This window comes from Solanum dulcamara, chromosome 1, assembly GCF_947179165.1.
Source record: "Solanum dulcamara chromosome 1, daSolDulc1.2, whole genome shotgun sequence".
In the NCBI taxonomy this organism is placed as follows: Eukaryota; Viridiplantae; Streptophyta; class Magnoliopsida; order Solanales; family Solanaceae; genus Solanum; species Solanum dulcamara.
In genome coordinates, this window is record NC_077237.1 from 10587263 (window position 1) to 10608138 (window position 20876).

Here is a 20876-nt window from a genome sequence, read left to right on the forward strand (position 1 = left end):
ATTCTAGAGGAGTTGAAATTCAAGCAACCAGGAGGTACCAAGATCTTTTGTGACAACAATTCAGCAATCCAACTATCCAAGAATCCAGTGCTACATGGAAGAAGCAAGCACATTGATGTGAAGTTTTATTTTTTAAGAGATCTTAGCAATAATGAAACAATTGAATTGATCTATTGCAGGAGTGAAGATCAGGTTGCGGATATTTTCACCAAGGCCTTGAAGATGGGGTCATTCATGAAACTTAGAAGGCTGCTAGGTGTCTGCACAATTAAAGATGTAAACTAACTGTTAACAAACATCAGTTTAAGGGGGGACTGTTGAAATATTAGAGCCCGTTTGGATGGGCTTAAAAAAAATAACTTTTATGTATGGAGTGCTTTTAGAACTTTGAAGTGCTGAAAGTTATTTTTATAAATAAGCAGTTGAGTGTTTGGATAAAAGTGCTTATGTTGAAAATAAGTGTTTGAATTTTAGGGTTAAAAGAATAAAAAGGGTAGTTTGAAAATTTAGTTAAAATATAAGGAATATAAAAGTAATTTCCATGGTCAAACAAAATGGCTTTAAGCACTTAGAAAAAAAAAGTTAGAAATCCTAACTTTTCATTTTTGACTGACTTTAAGAACTTTATGGCTTAAAGTTAACATTAGGCAAACACATCCAAAAGCTAAAAAGGGGCTTATAAGTTGGTTTGATCAACTTAAAGCTCATTCAAACAGGCTCTTAGTTTGTTTTTCTTTTCTTCTACTAGTTGACCTGGTCTTTAGGAATTAGTGGAGTAAAGTGTTATGCTTAGTTTAGGAATCATGTGCTCTATTTTTTAGGAGCAAGTTGATAATGGGACTGATATGTGTCCTGTTTAAATGGATTATTCTGTTAAGCATTTGCCTATATATAGGCTTGAAGTAATGAATAAAAATTTTAAGAGTTTCCAGCAAATTACTTTATCTTCTTACGTATCTTTTATTTCTCTCTTTTCTTAAGTTTCCATCAGTTCTGTTGGAAATGGAAAGGAGAAGAATGAGAAGATCCATTGAGCTTCACTATCCATGCGTAGCAGAAAGAAAGAAAGGATAAATAGAAGAAATAGTGAAGTCTTTGATCAGCACTATTCTTTATGCTGAAGCAAGCACGTGAGCAGCACAATATTCAACATAAAAAAGAATATAATTTGTTACATGCTTAGAATATTTTATATAGGATTGGGACAAGTGTACAACTGAATATTTTTCTTATGCATTTTCCTTTAATTATTTTGTACAAATATTTGTATAAACAGAGAACATAATGATCAATGAAAGAGGATCAGAAATTCACCACAAGCTTCCTTTCATTCTTACATGTTCACACTAATTAAGCATGTTTAAAATACATAAATCACATATTTTGGTCATATCAATCTGTGTATCCTTGAGCCACGTCTACAAATTCAACTGTATCATTTTAAGAGTAAACAATATTATTATTATTTTACAAACATGGACTTAAATACATCCTTAGATATGCATTTAATGGTGAAAACGATATATCTTATCCTTTGAAAAGGGTATCTAACCACCCATGACTATCATTCTGAAATTGAGAACCGAGAAGTGCAAATTTTGTATGCCAATAAATGCAAGCCCCCATCAAATAGGAAATATACTTGCACTAGCTAATAAATGCCTACGGCAAAATATCATCTCAAACTTGATATTTTTTTAGAACAGTGGTAAATAAAAAATTTACCCACACCCCTACTAAAGGAAACAAAAAATCAGTATTTAAAAAGATTGAGAAAATTTGTACTCTAGCATAATTGATTTTAAAAATTCTTCTAAAAAAACTAGAAAAATAAATGCATGCATTTTTTTTGTTTTATAATTATTGTATCCACGATTAATTTCATGAGGTACCTATTATTTACTACTCAAACAAGAATTCAAACAAAGGGAAAATCTCACCTTACCCTTACCTATTATATTCAAAACAAAAACAGGAAATAGTCTTGTTGTGTACTCCCAAAAAAATGGAACAATCTTTTATGAATTTCAAGTGGCTAGTATCATACATCCATTGCTCAATTCTTGTTATGTCTATGACAGTGTCATGTTTTGATGAACAAGCTTTACTAGACTTTAAAAGTAGAATCACTGATGATCCATTCCAAGTCATGTCTTCTTGGAACAATTCTCTCCATTACTGCAATTGGACAGGCATAACATGTAACCCCTCCTTTGAAAGAGTCATAATTCTTGACTTGAGATCACTAAAGCTCGTTGGATCCATACCGCCTTCTATTGGGAACCTCACGTTCCTAACAGCGATAAATCTTAGGAATAATAGCTTCCATGGTGAAGTTCCTATGGAAATTGGCAACCTCTTGCAGCTGCAACATCTCAATCTCACTTGGAATTCTTTTACTGGAACCATTCCTGCTAATTTGAGTTACTGTAAAGAACTTAGATCACTTGCTCTAGAATATAATAGTCTATTTGGGAAAGTATTACCTGATCAGCTCAGTTCACTTTCAAAGTTGAATTATTTAGGCCTTGGAAGCAACAATCTCACAGGAGGTATTCCATCATGGATAGGAAACTTTTCATCTCTTCGAGGTCTTTCCCTTGCAATTAACAATCTACAAGGACCAATACCTCGAGATATTGGTCGTTTGTCAAACTTGCAAATCTTCCAAGTTTATGGAAATCAGTTAAATGGTACAATTCCTCGATCTGTTTTGAATATATCCTCTGTTTACTATTTCTCTGTTACTCAAAACTTGTTGTATGGAGAGCTTCCATCCGATATAGGCCTTACTCTTCCAAATCTTGAGGTGTTTGCTGGTGCTGTGAACGACTTCACGGGACCAATTCCTGTTTCATTATCAAATGCTTCAAAGCTTGGTGTACTTGAATTGTCTCAAAATAAGCTCACCGGAAATGTCCCTACGAGTTTAGGACAATTGCAAATGTTGTACAGGTTGAACTTTGAGATCAATAGTCTTGGAAGAAACTCAAGTGAAGACTTGAGGTTTCTTGATTTCATAGTTAACTGCACAAGTTTGCAAGTTCTTAGCTTCGAGAACAATTTTTTGGGAGGCGAATTGCCTAAAACAATCGGTAACCTTTCCACGAGTCTAGAAATATTTGGTCTCGGTTATAATATGATAGTTGGTTCTCTTCCTACTGGACTAGAAAACCTTGTTAATTTGACCCTTCTATCACTGGCTAATAACAACTTGAGAGGCAGTGTTCCTGAGTCTTTAGGTAAGCTTCGACGCCTGCAAGGACTGATGTTGAATGGAAACAAGTTGTCTGGAAGGATTCCATCTTCTATTGGTAACTTAACATCTCTGTCTACTTTAAACATTGAGGACAATGAGTTAGAAGGAAACATACCTCCGGAGCTCGGGCAGTGCACCCGTTTATCAGTGCTAAACCTCACAGGAAATAACCTTGTTGGTTCCATACCAAAGGAGCTTGCAGGTCTTTTTTCTCTTTCAATTGCTTTAGCCTTATCGAACAATTCTTTGACCGGTTCCTTGCCAGCTGAAATTGGAAAGTTGATAAATCTCAAGGAAATGGATATTTCACACAACAAATTATCAGGTGAAATTCCAAGCACCCTAAGTAGCTGTGTCAGCTTAGAGCGCTTCACAGCGAATAATAACCTGTTTCTTGGAGAAATTCCTGAATCCTTGCAAGGTTTAAGAGGTTTAGAAGAAATGGATTTGTCACACAATAACATCTCAGGAGGAATACCACAGTTTCTTGTGAAACTTCCATATCTTAGGAAGCTTGATCTTTCATTCAACAAACTTGAAGGCGAAGTACCAACTGAAGGGATCTTTGCAAATGCAAGCGCCGTCTTAATCTCAGGGAATCATGAACTGTGTGGAGGTCCTCCAAACTACAATTTTCCTACATGTCCTAAACAAAAAGATGCATCATCAAAGAAACACATTAGTTCAAGGAAAAAAGTACTAGCAATTATTCTTTCTGTTACATTTTCATTTTTACTATTATGTTCTTTTGTAGCTTGTTATATAGTAATTAGGAACTCGAGAAAGAGAGATCTCACTGGACAGTCCTCAAGAGAAAGGAAGTCTGAACATTTTGATGATGACAAACCAACTTTGTTTAATGATCCAATTTTGGCAGCAAAAATAACTTACCAAGATATGTTTAAGTCAACCAATGGATTTTCTGAGGATAATCTGATCGGTACAGGAAGTTTTGGTTCTGTATACAAAGGACAGTTTCAGGTTTTTGATAAAGTTATGGCAGTGAAAGTATTGAACCTACAACAAAGAGGTGCTTTGAAAAGCTTTTCGGATGAATGCAGAGCTTTGAAAGGCATAAGGCATCGTAATCTCCTCAAGATAATAGCTGTTTGTTCAAGCATGGATTACCAAGGTAATGATTTCAAATGCATAGTCTTTGAGTTCATGGAAAATGGAAGCTTAGATGACTGGCTTCACTCGAAAGGTGATGAGCAATACCTCAATATAATCCAAAGACTAAACATCGCAATAGATGTTGCTTCAGCACTTGATTATCTCCACAACAATTGCCAAGTACCAATTGTTCACTGTGATTTAAAACCGAGCAACATACTCCTCGACGAAGAGATGACTGCCCATGTTGGTGACTTTGGACTGGCAAAATTTCTCTTTAAATCATCATGGAACAAACAAACTTCTATTGCACTAAAGGGTTCTATAGGTTATATCCCACCAGGTATGTCATTAATCCATATTGATTTCTCTTGCATAATGTCTATTTCCCTTGTCAATGGTCCTAACATGTAAAATGTTTGTGTACCTTAATCTCATATACTCCCTCTGTTTCAATTTATTTGTCTGGTTTTGAATTGACACAGAGTAAGAAAAATAAGGAAACTTTTGAATCTTGTAGTCTTAATTAAACTAAAGATACGTAGAATGTGCCAAAATATCATTTAATCTTGTGGTCTTAAACATGTCATGTTGAAAATTGAAGTTAAAGAGTTGCCAAAAAGGGAAAGAGAGATTCTATTTTAAACAAGCTAAAAAGAAAAGTAAGACAAACAAATTGAAACAGAGGGAGCTCATCTTTCTGATGCTTAAAGTATCTAATGAACATATCAAAAAGTAAGTATTCATATGTGAGTGAACATATGTTCAATGTCCCAACATAATGCATCATTATCTTGCAGAATATGGATCAGGTGTAAATGTGTCCACTCTAGGAGATGTTTATAGCTTTGGTATCATGTTGCTAGAGTTGTTCACTGGTAGAAGGCCAACCGATGAGATCTTCAACGATGGTCTGAATATTCACCAATATGTCAAAGTCAATTTGCCTAGACGTGTCACGGAGATTGCTGATCCATCATTGCTTTTAGCATATGGAGAGCACAGCAAATATGAGGACAATGCAAGTGATTTGGAAGAAAAGGCAATACTTCAAGATGATGAGTATATATCCAAGCTAAATGCCAGCACTATGATAGAAGGATGCTTGGTCTCAATCTTGAAAATAGGACTTTTATGTTCTAGCTCATCGCCAAGAGATCGTATGCCAATAAGCATAGCTTTGAAAGAGATTCACATAATCAAGAACTTATTTCTACAGTCTAAGAGGAGTATAGATAAATCAGATGGTAATAAGCTAATCAAATTAGCATCTTCAGAATTTTGTTGATGAAGGCTAGTGTACATAGAATTACAACTTTGAAATACAGATTATTTACAATTAGTACTATAGTATAGCCTCACAAAATGTGAGTTGTGACCAAGAAATGAAAGCATAAAATGTGATTTATGAGTAGGTCCATTTTCTTAACACGCTATATTGAGTTTGAGAAACATTAGATTGAATAAGAGACATTCAATCAAACTCATTCTACATATAATAAAACCAAATATTTTAGATGTGTTATTTTATATTCATAATGTTATGAACTTCTATGTGTTATAAGGTCTGTGTATGTTCTACCCTCCTCAAACCCTACTTTGTGGAATTTCCATGGGTATGGTGTTGTTGTATGAACTTCTCTGTGTTAGAAGTTCCTCTTTTAATTGGTTTAGACGCAATCAAATCAGATAAATAAAGAAGTTCTTTAATTAAATTTATTGTGGTTAACAAAAGTTTGGACCAAATGTTACTCGAAACATTGCCTTTGTAATTAAGTATATTAATTATCTATAATAACTTTCTCTAGTTCAACTAAAGAGAATTCAAGAAAGGCTTGTTGTTACAATATATCATAGGAAAAAGTTAAATTGGAGTAATTTGAATCTATTTTCTTTATGCTACCGAAAGACGGAAAGGGGAACCGACTCATTGTATGTTTGGTACAAAATTTCCTAACTAATTGCCTGATTAAAATTCTTTATATTTTTTTTGGTAAGTAAAACTTTTTATTTACCAAGTAAGCAGTACAAATCAGAAAAAAAATAGCAAGCATGGACGTAAAGCTCTATCCTTGCTAAACTTAGTCACCAACTCAGCCACCTATTCTATGCATACATATTTAAACTCTGTAGTTTTGTAGCTAGTCTAGGATAGTGTCTTCCTCGCCCATGTGTTTCCTGGATGATATGCCTAATTAATGCACTAGTAGATTGTTGCTTCTGCTTAAAGATCATGTTGTTACGCTCCATCCATAAGTGATACACTGTGTTTGCCAATGTCAGTTTGTGTAAGAGTGATGTACTACTCTTGCCCTTAATAGTTTTAATAGCCCATTTTGCCTCCTCTGTCCAACTCAATGAATTTCTATTTACTCCTTGCCATTTCAGCAACTGGTTTCACATCTCTGCAGTATACACACATTGAAAGAATGAATATGATCCCTCCGAAGACAAGGAGGTCTCACCACTATCAGGAAAGAAATAGATCTTCAACGAAGTACCTGTTGATGATCTCTAACACCTGTCCCTGCATCATAAAATCATGCAGGTCCAAATGGACGTCAGCACGTGGAATGTACGAGTATGTAATATGACAGAATGAAATAAAAATACATCAAAGATACTCAAGATAGAATGAAACTCACCCAACTCAGTATGATATGCAAGTATAAAATATAACAATGCTTCAAGAAGAACTCAGTAATATGCAACTTGTTCAAAATATGTCATTTACTTTCATACACAATCTGTGAGTCTCTCTTAACCGAAAACAATCCCACCACCTATAAGTAGGTGATGCACAACGAATCGACGTCGTTGCCACATCCGTCCAATACTTTCCAAGGTAAAGGACAAATCTACCAATCTGGATCCACTAATCAATCAAGTCCTATCTTTTCAGGACAATGAAATAGGGAAACATCTGGCTTTAACGGTTCAATCCTCTCCTATGTTGGCTACGTAGTTATTGAGTTTTACTCTCACTCAATTTGATGCTCGATACTACTCTCAAAACTCAAAATGATCATGCAATCTAAATAAATCAGTTCAATCAAAACTTTCGACAAGTCTCATTGGACTCCCGTCGAAACTCAATCTCATCTCAATCATTATGCTTTTTCAAATCAGCTCAATCAAATTCACTCATTGAGATTAAATACTCAACTTTTTTAAACCTCTTTGAAACGTGCAATTTCGACTCAAAATAATGCATAGCGAAATCACAATCAAAATGGTTAAAATTATTAAAGACTCTTTCAATTCAACTCGGGCTCGACTCAAGCTCAAATCATCAAGTTTTTCTCAATTTCAACTGACCATACTCGACCACTTACTCCTTTAGACTCAATAGAACATATATATATATATATATATATATATATATATATATATATATATATATATATATATATATATATATATATATATATATAATAGTTCAAAACACTCTCTTCATCAATGCCTGAAAGTCATCATTTTTATTCAAAAATATGCATGTCAAGTCATTATCATCAAATCAATTAAGGTTCATAAGAAAGTAGCCATGAACAATAGTTATAACCAATTGAGAGATAGTAAACAATGATAATCTCAATGTATAATTATACATAACTCAATAGAAGAAGAATTAACTCATTAACTCAATGTATACGAGGACTCAAACTCAACTCTAGATTCAATCTCGGCTCAATGAAGATAGAGTGCACGTGGCCGAACTTAGTCCAATGTTTGGATAAGTCTTACATACCTGGAAATCGAAGGAACGATTGAAACTCGAAGGAATGCTTGAAAGCCTTGAACCCTATCTCTTCTCCTTCTCTCAAATCTCTTCTCTCAAAAGTTATAAGTGTTAATGAGAGGGAAAACCCTTTTGGGTATGATAAGGGACTAACTTTTGGTCGTTAAACGTGCAGGGTTCAGTTGGAAAAATATGGAAAAAGACCGGAATGCCTTTCACTAAAACTAGGTTGGGCACCTTCACGGAAGGCCACCATGGCCCGTGAAACTCACCACGGGTCGAGGTGAGGGTCGCGGTGGTGGGGTTAAATTTTGGTCAGGAGGGGTCGACTTCACGGAGGTCACCACGGCCCGTGAAGCTCACCACGATCTGTGGTGCCTGTCATGGTTTTCTCCCCACTTAAGGGGGTCCTGGGGCCAAGTTCACGGACGGCATCATGGTTCGTGAAACGCACCACGGGCCGTGAAGTGTCCGTGGACCCTTCCCTTTACTTTCCACGTTTCCTCCTGCCAGTACGACTAACCTCCACAGGCCATGAAGCTGAGTATGACCCGTGGTGGTTCTCGTGGTCCTTGCCTGGTGAAATTTTCAGATCGATTTAGAGTTAGTTCAGGCTAGGGACTTCTGGGGTGTTACCTCCTCCTTTCAATTATTATAATAATTTTTAACGTTCTAGAGAAATATAGTTGAAATCCACGGAAGATTTCAATCTTGGGTAGATTTAAAATTTGTCTATTAAATATATTCATGAGCAGTTTTAGGCCTTTAAATTTGATAGAAGTGAGCACTTTTGTTCTCCTTCAAATATTTAACAAATTCTAGCTATTAGATTGTGAAACTTTAAAAAAAATCTATAAACACTAGAAAAGTCTCATCAAATCTCGTAAACCACAATATAAAAAACTGCAGGATCAAACATATTAAGCACTTCATCTTTATTTTACTAAAATAAGTACTTTAATGTATGAACTAAAAAGTTTAAAGATTGTTTTGCCTTTAAGCCCAAGTTTTGATGTCCCCCCCCCCCCCCGCCCGGGTTGTTTACTATCTTTTGATTCGTTTTCCTTTTATGGGTTTGTTTTTGGCTCAAATGGTAGTTTTTGATGGGCGTAAAATCCTCTGGATTAAATAAATCTTATTTCATTGAAATCCAAAAATAAGATGAATTTTATAGGTTTTCGCATTGAAAATTGACTTTGTTCATTATTTGTTTCTTTTTCTCTAGATGAATTCATATAATAATGGAAGCTTTGGATCTAGTTCCGGTCAAGCAACAAAAAAATAATTAATTTATTGACATTTCTTATCTTTATTTAACTACTTTAGATAAAGAGTACTAGCTAGTTTGTTGCTCAAAAAAAACAATTCTCTCTTTTTGGTAATTTTGATTTCCTCGGTTGATGGTGTCTATAATATTTCTCGTTGTGCATCCAAGGGTTTGAGATATATGTGATCTTCATGTTCTTACATCATTTTTGGTTTTTAATTTATAAAAATGCTCTAAACTATTTAAGATTTGATTTCAAACCAATCATGGATTGATTTTATTTTTCTTATAATGTATTTGATTTGTTTATGTTTATTTCTATGACAACATTTTCATCTAATTTTCTCCGTCTTTAAGGCGATGCTATCAACTTAACAAATTCACATATTTACTTCATTAATTTTAAGAAAATAAAATAGAAAGCCTGATACAATTAAGTAAACCATGAATAATAATAAATTCTTACCTAGTTATAGATTTTAATAGATGCACCATGCTCAACACTAATTCATATTTTTTACCTTATTTTTTCTTTAAAAAGTATTAGTTGCATTCTCTCTCTCTATTACGGTCCAATTTCTAATAAAGTCGTGATCGACATCCGATGCCTTATCTTGATCAAGGGTACCTTCTTGCAAGACTATGCTAGACCTCAAAAGTCAAAGGCCAAATACATACATAGCCCCTTTAACTTGTCCCTAAATTTTATTTTGACACTCCAATTCAATCTTGTTTCATTTTAACCCTTCAACCTCATTTTCAATTTACCACTTAAACATAATATGCTGACCGGACAGATTAATGAAATTATTCATCTTTTAAAATGTGTGAGGGGTCTTTTTTAACGTTAATATTGAACATTTTTATAGTTAACATTTACCCCTATGTATTTTCTCTATCTTCTCTTCAACTCCATTTTTTCCTTCATCTACTTTACTTATCCATTTATTTTTTTTATCTACCTCTTTTTCTATTTAACTCTCTCTATGCTAAAGATAATATTCTTCTTATTTTAATTCATTTTGTCTATATAAAATTTAAAATATCAATTATATTTTATGTCATAAAGAATTAAATAAAATATTAAAATCATAAGTAAAGATCTAGATTGAGGAGAATGATATCATATCAAAATTTAGAATTATAATTACTCGAATGATATCTAATATTTTGTTGATGCCACAGAAATTAAAATAAGAATAAAGGATTAAATAAAATAGCAACGTAAACTCAATGTTCATATTAACTTGTGTGAGTAATCGATCTCAACAATAAATTTTGTAATCAATTGAATATAGCTTATTAATATATATTCTTATATTGCTTAAAGATGATAAATTGATATAATTAATGTAAATGTCAAGCAAATTCAAATGTTACTTGGAGAAAATAAAACAGGTGGCGTTATTTAATAGAATATTTTTTTTCTCTTTTAATGTTTGTGTAACACACTTTAAATACTTATACTGGGTAAAACATTTTCTGTTTAAATGGTACATGAAAAATGGAGCTGAAAGGTTAAAATAGAACAAGACTCAGTTGAAGTGTCAAAATGAAATTTTGAGGCAAGCTAAAGGGGTTGGGTATGTGTTTGGCCAAAGTCGAATCATCCTTTCCAAGTCATAACATCATATATAGACAATTCCATTTGCTTAAACTCAGCTAAACTAACCAGCATTAGGCCAAATGAACAAATGATTGAACTGATGATTAACATCTTCAATCTGCAAAAGTAATTTTTCATATAACAACAAAATCAAGACAAACAGCTCAGCTCAGCTAATCATATACAAGTATGCACCAAATTCCTCGAGTTCTTGTTAGGTTAGGCCAACCTCGAAACTAAATGTGGTCACCTCTTTTGGTGGTCTTTCTTTTTGGCTGACTCGTCTAAGTGCTCTCACCAAAAATCTCAAGGTAGACGAAATGATGTAAAATTTTGCCAGTTACTAGTAATAGAACGACTGGAAGACCCTTCGAACCTCAAGCTCCTGAAATCAAGGAAAGAAAGACAACGATCAACAAGAAGAAAACAGGGGATAGATTTTTTCTCAATATCTAGCAGGGGAAACTGTGTGTTACACGTAAGCTATTTAACTTTTGCTAGTAGCAATTTTATTGATATGTTAAACCGATAAACATTACTCAAAATGTTGTTTGTAATAAGCGTCTTAACATTTTCTTTAGAAAGCAATGAACTCTCATGTTTATAAATCACAATTGAAAACAAAGCTAGTAGAGTAAATTTACCCGCTGGTTGAGGTGTGAATTGCATGAGAAGCAAGGAGAATGTCTCTAATTAGTTGGAGTTCCTTGACAACATCCGCAATATCCATCCTTTCTCTCGGGGATTCAACTGAACATGCAACTCCAATTTGTAATATCGAGATCAAGCATTCCTGTGCTTGTTTTATACTAGAATCGTCTGGATTGATTAGTACTCCTTCCTCTTCTTGTGTTTCTCTGCTGCTCCTAGGTAGAAGCATGGGGTCTACTATTTCATCAAGTAAAGCTGTCTTAGCAAAACTGTGAAGAGTCAGTCCATTTTCGAACATGCTGTCAGTAGGTCTCTTTCCAGTAAACATCTCTAGCAAAAGGATCCCATAGCTGTAAACATCACCAAACGCGGAAGCATTACCTCCCATGCTGTACTCTGCCCATGGAGGAATGAAACCATGTGATCAACATAAAACATGTAAAATCAATATGAAAACTCTCTCAAGAAGACACTGCTTTGAGAAACCTTTATGTTTAGTAGAAACAATAACTCCACGAGAGAGAAGGTGAGAATAAGAGTATGTGCTCCTTGTTCTGTACAACTAGTCCAAGTATCATTGCATCTAAACCAAGAATCTACCTTTGTTTTTCGAACTATATCAATTTATTGTAGACAAATAACGGCACAAGGAAAGAAAATTTTGTACTGTTGCACGTGAAATCTACCGTGATGAACCTCTCGATCTCAAGAAAAAAAAAAAGGACAGAAGTTTGAGGGCCGACTAAAACTGCAGCAATACTATAAACATGGAGGACTATTAGTGCTCCATGTGAAAGAACAAGAATGACTTTGATTAGTCTAAATTCAAAGGTGAGGGACTATCCACTATGTTACCTGGTGCAGCATATCCAAGTGAACTATATTTGCTCATGGCTTCTGAGCAAAACATTGCTAATCCAAAATCAGCTACATGGGCAGTCATGTCATTGTCGAGAAGAATGTTGTCCGGCTTCAGATCACAGTACACGATTGGATTGTGGCAATGGTGATGAAGATATTCCAGTGCACAGGCCACGTCAATAGAAATGTTTAGTCTTTCAACTAGACCTAGGATCCTCACCTCATTAGCTGAGGCATCAGCTCCCCGAACAGGATGCAACCAGCTTTCTAAGCTCCCATTAGGCATGTATTCGTAAACTAAAGCTATAAATGGATTACCCTCAAAATCACTAGTCGAACAAGCATTATAGAACTTAACAAGATTTTGATGCCTAATGTTTCTCAGGGCCTCACACTCATCCATGAAGCTCTTAGAAGTAGCCCCTTGTTGGTCAATGTTAATCACCTTCACCGCAACCATACTTTCACATGGATCAAGTACTCCTTTGTAAACATAACTAAAGCTACCATTTCCGATCAAATTGGCAGAAGAGAATCCATTTGTCGCTCTATATAGGCTCTCATAAGTAACCGGTGAAGATGTTAAAGAAGGCTCTCCCTTTGTCTTTCTTGACAGAAAGATCATGACTAAAGACATGATCAAAACCAGTGCAACAAGTCCAGAAAGAAGAGGGATCATTAGCTTAATGCTGCTGGACTTATCTCTTCCCTTAGGTTCCGTGTTTGGACATATTGGCAACTCCAGTTCTGGTATACCCCCACAAAGTTTCTTATTCCCCGATATGGAGATTGCAGTTGCATTTCTGAAAACACCTTCAGTTGGCAACTGACCCTCAAACTGGTTGAAAGACAAGTTCAATTTTTTTAAGGAAATCAGCTGAAGAGATATTGGAATCTGACCAGATAACTTGTTGCGAGAAAGATCCAATTCTTCAAGACCTTTCAAAGAACTAATGGATGAAGAAATTATACCTTCAAAGAAGTTGCCAGCTAAAAGAAGGCTCTCCAAAGTTACACACCTCCCTATGCTACTAGGAATTTTCCCAGACAACATGTTATTAGAAATATCCAATCTCCTAAGATTGTTGAGAGCTCCAATTTCAACTGATAGCGGACCGGACAATTGATTGTCAGCAAGATTAAGAGAATTTGTTAAGGAAGATAAACTCATAACTTCATCTGGTATGGTACCACTTAGATGATTCTGAGAAAGGTCTAAATCTTGCAAGTACCGGAAATCACCAAAACTAAGGGGAATGTTACCAGTTAACTCATTCTTTTCCAGATGAAGTGAATATAATCGAGTCATGTTAAACATAGAAGATGGAATACTTCCTGAAAATTTGTTTTCAGATAAATCCACTAACTGAAGCCTACGAAGATTGCCAACGACTTCAGGAATGCTACCAGAAAAATTATTCTTTTGCAATTGCAATACAGTCAAGTTAACAAGATTACCTATTCCTGAATGAACACTACCAAATAGTTGATTACCTCCCAATCTTAGTGACAGAAGAGTTGTCGATAAATTTGCAATAGACTCAGGTAGCACACCTCCAAATTTACAATCACTCAAATCCAGAACTTTCAGGTTTCTGCATCTACTCAAAGAATTGAAAAAACTCAAGTCATCAACTTCTCCTGTTCCAATGGAATTTGATGCAAGAATCAGCCACCAAAGATCCGATAAGCCGCCAAAGTCAATTGACACTTTGCCAGTGAAATTGTTGCCATATGCATCAAGTTCAACTAGATTCGAAGCATTAGATAATGACTTTGGAAGGGGTCCAGTAAACCAATTATGACCAATCTTTAGAACTTTCAACCTAGGAAGACTTAAACCAAAGTCTGATGGCAAAGTTCCATACAACTGATTATAAGTAACTGTGAAAATCTCAAGAGATGAAAGATTAAAAATTGCAGCAGGTACTAAACCAGATAACTTATTTATATCCAAACCAAGAAAATTCAATGTCTTCAATTGGCTAAGAGAACTAGGAATAGTTCCTTCCAAATTGTTAACCGATAAGGAAAGTGATTTGATTGCGGAAAGATTACCTAAGGTTTCCGGTATTGGTCCTTTGAGGTTGTTGTCGTGAACTTGCAATCTCTCAAGCTTTTGCAATGAGCCAAGTTCCAATGGAATCTTTCCAGAAAATTGGTTCCAACCAAAACCAAGTATAACAAGATTCGAACAACGAGAAATATTTATCGGTATCTCCCCAGAAAATGAGTTATTAGTCAAACTAAGATGCTGAAGCCAAAACAAACCATCAACTTGAGGTGGGATTTTTCCATGGAAATTGTTGAACTCAAGATTTAGACCAGTAAGAAAAGTAAGATTCCCTATGTAAGGTGACAAAGTACCTACTAAGTCAAGTGATGTTAAGTGCAGTTTAGTAACTCTTTGATGAAGATGGCTACAAGTGACACCTTCCCAGCTGCAGAAATGGACTGAACTATTCCATGAAGTAAAAATACCATAAGGATCTTGAGTTATCCCTTCTTTGATGGCAAGTAAGGCTTGCATATCAGTTTCATTACCATTATGTAACTTCAAGGCATGTGAGATGAACATGAATGAAAGGAGGGTAATTAAATAGAAAACAAAAGAACAGAATGCCATTGGAATCTTGAAATGTAGAGAAAAAAAACACTTCTTACAGACAATGTATTCAAGAATGAGGCAGCTAGCTGGTTTATTCTGTGCATTTTGGCGTGAAAAATCCTTTATTTTCTTCTTTTTATCCTTTATACTTATTTACATTTAATTAAAAATACCTTTACTTTTTCATTCTTGAACTAAGAACAGAAAAAAGTGGTCCTTTCTGCAGCCAATGAAGCATTGGAAATTTACATGCTCCACTTTTCCTATTTTGAGTGCAACAAATTCTGACCATTTCAAAATCTTTACCCTCAAGTTTTTTGATCAAAATACTTTTAATTATACACATAAAAGTGGGCTATTACCTGCATTTTATTTCGGCATAATACATAAATATGTTTTTTAATTTTGGGCGTGCACAAATAGATACTTAAACTTATATAAAGTTGAATAAGTAGTTATACGCGTTCTGTGTGGCAAAATACACATAGGACACCAAATAGGAACGTGTGTGTCTATTTGTTCAACTCTATATAACTTTAAGTGTCTATTTATATACATTCGAAATTAAAGGGTATAGATGTCAGATGATGTCAAATAAAATGGCATATTTATATGCCTACGAGATTGTAGTTTTTTTTTCTTTTACTACTATTATTCTACTTTCTCCTCTAGTCTGCCCCTAGTTGACCTGAAAAGTAAGCAAGTTTGAATATAAGACCCTTTTTAGTACATATGGGGGTATTTGAGTGTGAAGAATAGTGCAAAAACAGGGAAAATCAAGAATTAGAAATGGATCAATTAGGCTTAGAAAGGGGTGAAAAGAAATAAGTATGGACAAATTGAATAGTGAACTAAAATGAATGTGTAGTGATTTAATTTAAGATTAAATGGTAATCAATGATTAGTTACATTGTAATTAATGAAGCTAGTTGAGGATATGATTGTATCAAGGAAAAAGGTATGATATATCCTCAATCTTGTTATTTAGAATTGATATATTTTTCTTTATGAAAGTGACTCATATATATATATCTATTATTACGCAAATGATTCACATATATCATTTTCTTCTAATGGAAGTGAAAAAAATAATTTTAATTTTATTTTTAAAGATTTTTATTAAAAAAATAATACATATAGGAGTACATTTGATCCTTCTTACACATAATTTATTTTTTTGATTTTTTGATTCAATAGTTAATTTGAATTTATTATTTTGATGATCAAATTTATTTTTCTCACTACTTTTATTGTAAAATTTATTATATATTTCCCAAAAAAAATTTATAGATATAAAAACAAAATTACAATATAGCTGCAAAAAAATAGTTTTAAATTTTTTTCTTATTTTTTTCTCTTATTACCATTCACACTTTTTTTTATTTCTCATATATTTACACCAAAGAATAAAAAATAAAAATAAAATAAGAATTAAAAACTCAAATAATGATAATCAAAGAAGTCAAAAAATAATTCATGTGTGAAAAGGATTATTTATACCTCTAAATTTTGCTTTAAAAAAATCACATATATGGATATATATATTTTTTTTTAATTATTTTTTTACTTTCTCAAAAAAAAAATCCTATACATGAATTCTTTCAAAAATTAAAAATAAAAATAATTTTTTTTCACTTATTTAAGATGAAAAGGATATATGTGAGCTATTTTTGTAATGATAGAAATATATATGAGCAACTTTTATAAAGATAGAAATATATGTGAGTTATTTATATAATAGTAAAAATATATATTAGTCATTTTTATAATAAAGACATATCAATTCTAAATATCAAAATTGAGAGATATATCAAGAAATGCATCAATTATCCATTAGAAAGATAGAGAACTGAGATCTGTCTAATCAAGAATCTGATTCTTTTTCTTCCTTTAGCCCTCTGATTCTATCTCAAATGGAGTGTATATTCGTACTGTCTCAATTTATACAAGGCTTTTGACTGATTACGGAGTTTAATAAGAAAGGAAAGACTTTTGTTACTTGTAATTTAAAATAAATTACAAAAGAAAATTATAGATTATTGTTATTTTCTTCATTTTAAAAAGAATGATTTACTTTTCGTTTTAATTTATTTTAAAAAAAATGATCTTTTTTCTACGGAATGACTTACTTTCCTTTTTAGTCTGTTGGCAAAACTTTAATTTCAGTTTTTCATGTAACATATTTAAGGCTACAAGATTAAATACATTATGATATATTTAACATTATTTTAATTTATGACTATAAAATTGAAAAATCTTCTATATTTTCTTAAATTCCGCAACAACTCAAATTAAATTATTTTTTAAAGAGAAAGAGTACTAAATATAAATAGACTAAAAAAGGAAAAAGTATCGTATAGGAGAAAGTAAAATCTTGTGACTTCTCCAACTGGCTTAGTGGGGGTGCCTTACATAACCTTGATAGTGTATAATTAAGAGAAACTTAGAAACTACAATAAAGACAGTAAATAAGACAATATTCATTAATTTGTACGTCAGTTCTGGTACAAAGGAAGGGTAAAGTGAAAAGGAAGAGAGAAATAGTACAAAATTACCAATACCTGTAGTAGAGAACCTTTTTAACTTTGAAAAGTCATGAACTTGGAAAACACAAATGGGAGTTTTCTGAACTGTGATTTGTTGATTAGAATGCCAGCAAGTAACTAAGAAAAATCACTTGTTCCAATTAAATTGTGGCAAGACCTTATGTTATATGCAATTAAAATTTTGAGTATTGATGAATCTATAAAATACTTAACCATATAAGAGATCAAGTTCATCCAGATTGTTAAATAGAAAGATATGAATATTTCTTCTGATTCTAAGCTCTTTCCACTATAATGTGCTGTATTTCGTAAATAATATATCTTTCCTATATATTGTTATTTGGGATGTCACAAAAAATTGAATATTTTCCTATCTAATATTAGTTACCATAATTTTATTTACTCACTTAGTTGACTATATGTACGTGTCTAAAGCAAAAAGGGGAAATATGTGATCCAAAATAAAGCAATCAATTAAGACTTAAATATTAGTACCATACACTCCTTACCAGTAAGCTGATATTGGAAATCATGTACAGAAAATATATAGGATGTAAGCTCAACCAAAACAAAGGTATTAAGTGAGAACAAAAGGCAATCTCTAGTTAATCCCATAGATCAACAAAGAGTTAATTCAATAGATCAATAAACAACGACACTAACAGAGGGCAAATACATCGAAGAAAAGGAAGATTAAATATTCAATTAAGACATAATACATAAATGTGCTCTTTAACTTGGCATTAACTGACATTTATGTCCGTGAACTTTTGGTATGCACAAGTAGGGGCGTATCCAGGAGGGGGTCACCGGGTTCAAGTGAACCCATGCTCCCCTCCCGTAATGATCATATATAGTAGTATTATATTTTTAAAAAAATATTTAATTATAGATGTGTGAACTCACACCCGAAGTATCATATAATGTTGTGCAATGATGATTGGTGTACTTCTCTAAGTGAGGTTAGAAATTTGAATCTTTTATCTATCTCGTTTTATTTTTCTTTCTAAAATTGGGTAAAACCTAGCTACGTGGTTTGGATAGATAAAAAATATTTTAAACCAACAATTTGAAAATTTAATGATTTTCAGTAATAACAACTTAAATGTCAAACCGGACAAATTTATACCTTAGATCCATCTTTTCGTAATAGTGCACCCATCATCTTAAAATCCTGAATATGCCTTTGTGCACAAGTAGGCACTTAAAACTATCCAAAAGTTTATTAAGATGAAGCCTCACACCTTTTTGGGCCTTGAATCTGAGTATTCTTACGGGTTTATCATTGGCTACCATGAGAGGCTTCACAAAATAAGAGTAGTGGAGAAATACGGGGTTGAGTTCGTGACTTTCTAGCTACCTTTAAGGAGATGCTAAGATGTGGTGAAGGGCTTACGTAGAGTGTAGGGATATTGGGCCTCCCCCACTATCATAGACTCAGTTCTATGTAATATTTCTAGAGAAGTATGTCCCACGCACTGAGGGACGGAGAGAGAGATGAGTTCACCAGTATTAAGTAGAGTAACTCATTTGTGGCTGCTTATGAGGCTAGATTTCACTCAATGTCATGATATTCCTTGCAATTGATTCAATCAGAGCAAAAGCAGATCAGCCGCTTCGTTAGGGGCCTGAATACTGGACTGCAGAACCCAGCTTTATAGATGGTATCTTTGGTAGGTCATTCCAAAAGGTAATTGATTTTGTAAAGAATATTAAGGACGTTAGGCAGGAAGGTTATGCCAAGAAGGGAGAGAAGAAGGTTCGGAGATTAGGCAACTTCAACGAATCTTACTCTAGGGGCCAAAGTTCGCAAAGATATTCTACTCTCCCATTTAAGTATGCAGTACAGGTTTTGATCGAGGTCCGCCAGGTATCAGTTAGCCTTCTTACAATTTTAGTGGTTATCAAACTCCATCCATACTGGCTCAGCCACCCACTTCAGACCGTAGTTGTTACGAGTGCATGAGTTGGCAATGTTTGTAGGAATTATCTTAGATTCGATCAGGCGGGTCAGCTACAGGTTCCCCAAGCCCTAACTTACGCCGGTAGGGAAGATAGTGGTAATGATAGAGGTCATCTACAAGGTAAGCATAGTGGTCATTAGACAAGTAGAAATGGAAACCAGGTTGCCTGTGGAGGTGGTTATGCAGGTCGAGGAGGTGCCCAACTCGGAAAAAGTAGTGCTTAAACATGCAACTGGGTACACTTTTATGTTTTTCTAGGAAAACCTCAGGTAGAGGTATCACACATGGTCATTAAAGGTATTATTCTTGTGTATGACTGGATGGCCATTATTTTTTTTAATCTTGATTTTACTTTTTCATGTGTCTGCTAGATTCGATGTGGGGATAGACATGTTTGTGATTTTCTTAATACCTTTGTTCATGTACCCAACCCTATCGGTGACACAGTTATTGTAGATAAAGTGTACCATTTTGCTCCATGATGTTTATAGGGTATCCGATATGGTAGATTTTAACAACATCCTAGGAATAGTTGGTTATCTTCCTACCATGATATTTTGGACTATCATGCAAAGACACTAAATGTAGTCATGCCTGAAATGGCTAGGCTTGAGTAAAAGGATGTTTATCATCATGTTCCTATGGAACTCATCTTCTTTATTCATTCCAAGAGGTTGATTGGGAGGGGTGTTAGACTTTCTTAGCCCATATATGAGATACTAGCATAGAGGTTCCGCCCAAGAGTCGAAACATATGGTGTGTGAATTCCTAGAGTTTTTCTTGCTGATTTTCCTGGCATGCTGCCAGATCTGTATATTGACTTATGCATAGACTTGTATCCTCCTTATTGAATGCTCACAGCTTAGCTGAGAGAGCTAAAGGCTTAGTTACAGAAATTGCTCCGTCCAAGTGCCTATTCATGGAGAGCTCATATGTTGTTTGTCAAAAAGAAGGATGGTAGTTTGTGTAGATATATAGACTATGGGTAGTTGAATAAGGTTATTATTTTTAACAAGTACCCTTTGACCAAGATAGATGACTTGTTTGACCAGTTGCAGGGTGCTTCAATTTTCTCCAAAATTGATTTGAGGTCCAGTTACCATCAGTTGAAAATCTGGGCTATAGATATTCCTTAGGCTGCTTTCCAAAGCCAGTATGTGCATTATGAGTTCTTGGTGATGTATTTTAGCCTAACTAATGCCTTGAATGCCTTCATGAATTTGATGAATGGGGTGTTTAAGCCCAATCTAAACTTTGTAATT

General features: G+C 33.9%; 2 protein-coding genes across 2 annotated transcripts; one reads left to right on the forward strand and one right to left on the reverse strand.

Moving 5' to 3' along the window:
• Nucleotides 1-1915: 1915 nt before the first annotated feature.
• On the forward strand, nt 1916-5902 carry LOC129901582 (probable LRR receptor-like serine/threonine-protein kinase At3g47570). The gene is made up of 2 exons (XM_055976824.1): nt 1916-4715; nt 5173-5902. Exons 1-2 carry the CDS (start codon nt 2006-2008, stop codon nt 5658-5660), a joined length of 3198 nt encoding a protein of 1065 aa, XP_055832799.1. The 5' UTR covers nt 1916-2005; the 3' UTR covers nt 5661-5902.
• Nucleotides 5903-11001: 5099 nt separating this feature from the next.
• On the reverse strand, nt 11002-15026 carry LOC129891470 (putative receptor-like protein kinase At3g47110). The gene is made up of 3 exons (XM_055966850.1): nt 12491-15026; nt 11629-12031; nt 11002-11369 (listed from the first exon to the last, which is right to left on the reverse strand). Exons 1-3 carry the CDS (start codon nt 15024-15026, stop codon nt 11291-11293), a joined length of 3018 nt encoding a protein of 1005 aa, XP_055822825.1. The 3' UTR covers nt 11002-11290.
• Between the last annotated feature and the right edge of the window lie 5850 nt (nt 15027-20876).

Coding starts and splice junctions, on each gene's coding strand:
- LOC129901582 (XM_055976824.1), top strand. CDS start 2,006: ATGGAACAATCTTTTATGAATTTCAAGTGGCTAGTATCATACATCCAT. Junction 4,716..5,172: donor TATAGGTTATATCCCACCAG/GTATGTCATTAA, acceptor ATTATCTTGCAG/AATATGGATCAGGTGTAAAT.
- LOC129891470 (XM_055966850.1), bottom strand. CDS start 15,026: ATGCAAGCCTTACTTGCCATCAAAGAAGGGATAACTCAAGATCCTTAT. Junction 12,032..12,490: donor ACTTGGATATGCTGCACCAG/GTAACATAGTGG, acceptor CTCCATGGGCAG/AGTACAGCATGGGAGGTAAT. Junction 11,370..11,628: donor ATTCACACCTCAACCAGCGG/GTAAATTTACTC, acceptor CCTTGATTTCAG/GAGCTTGAGGTTCGAAGGGT.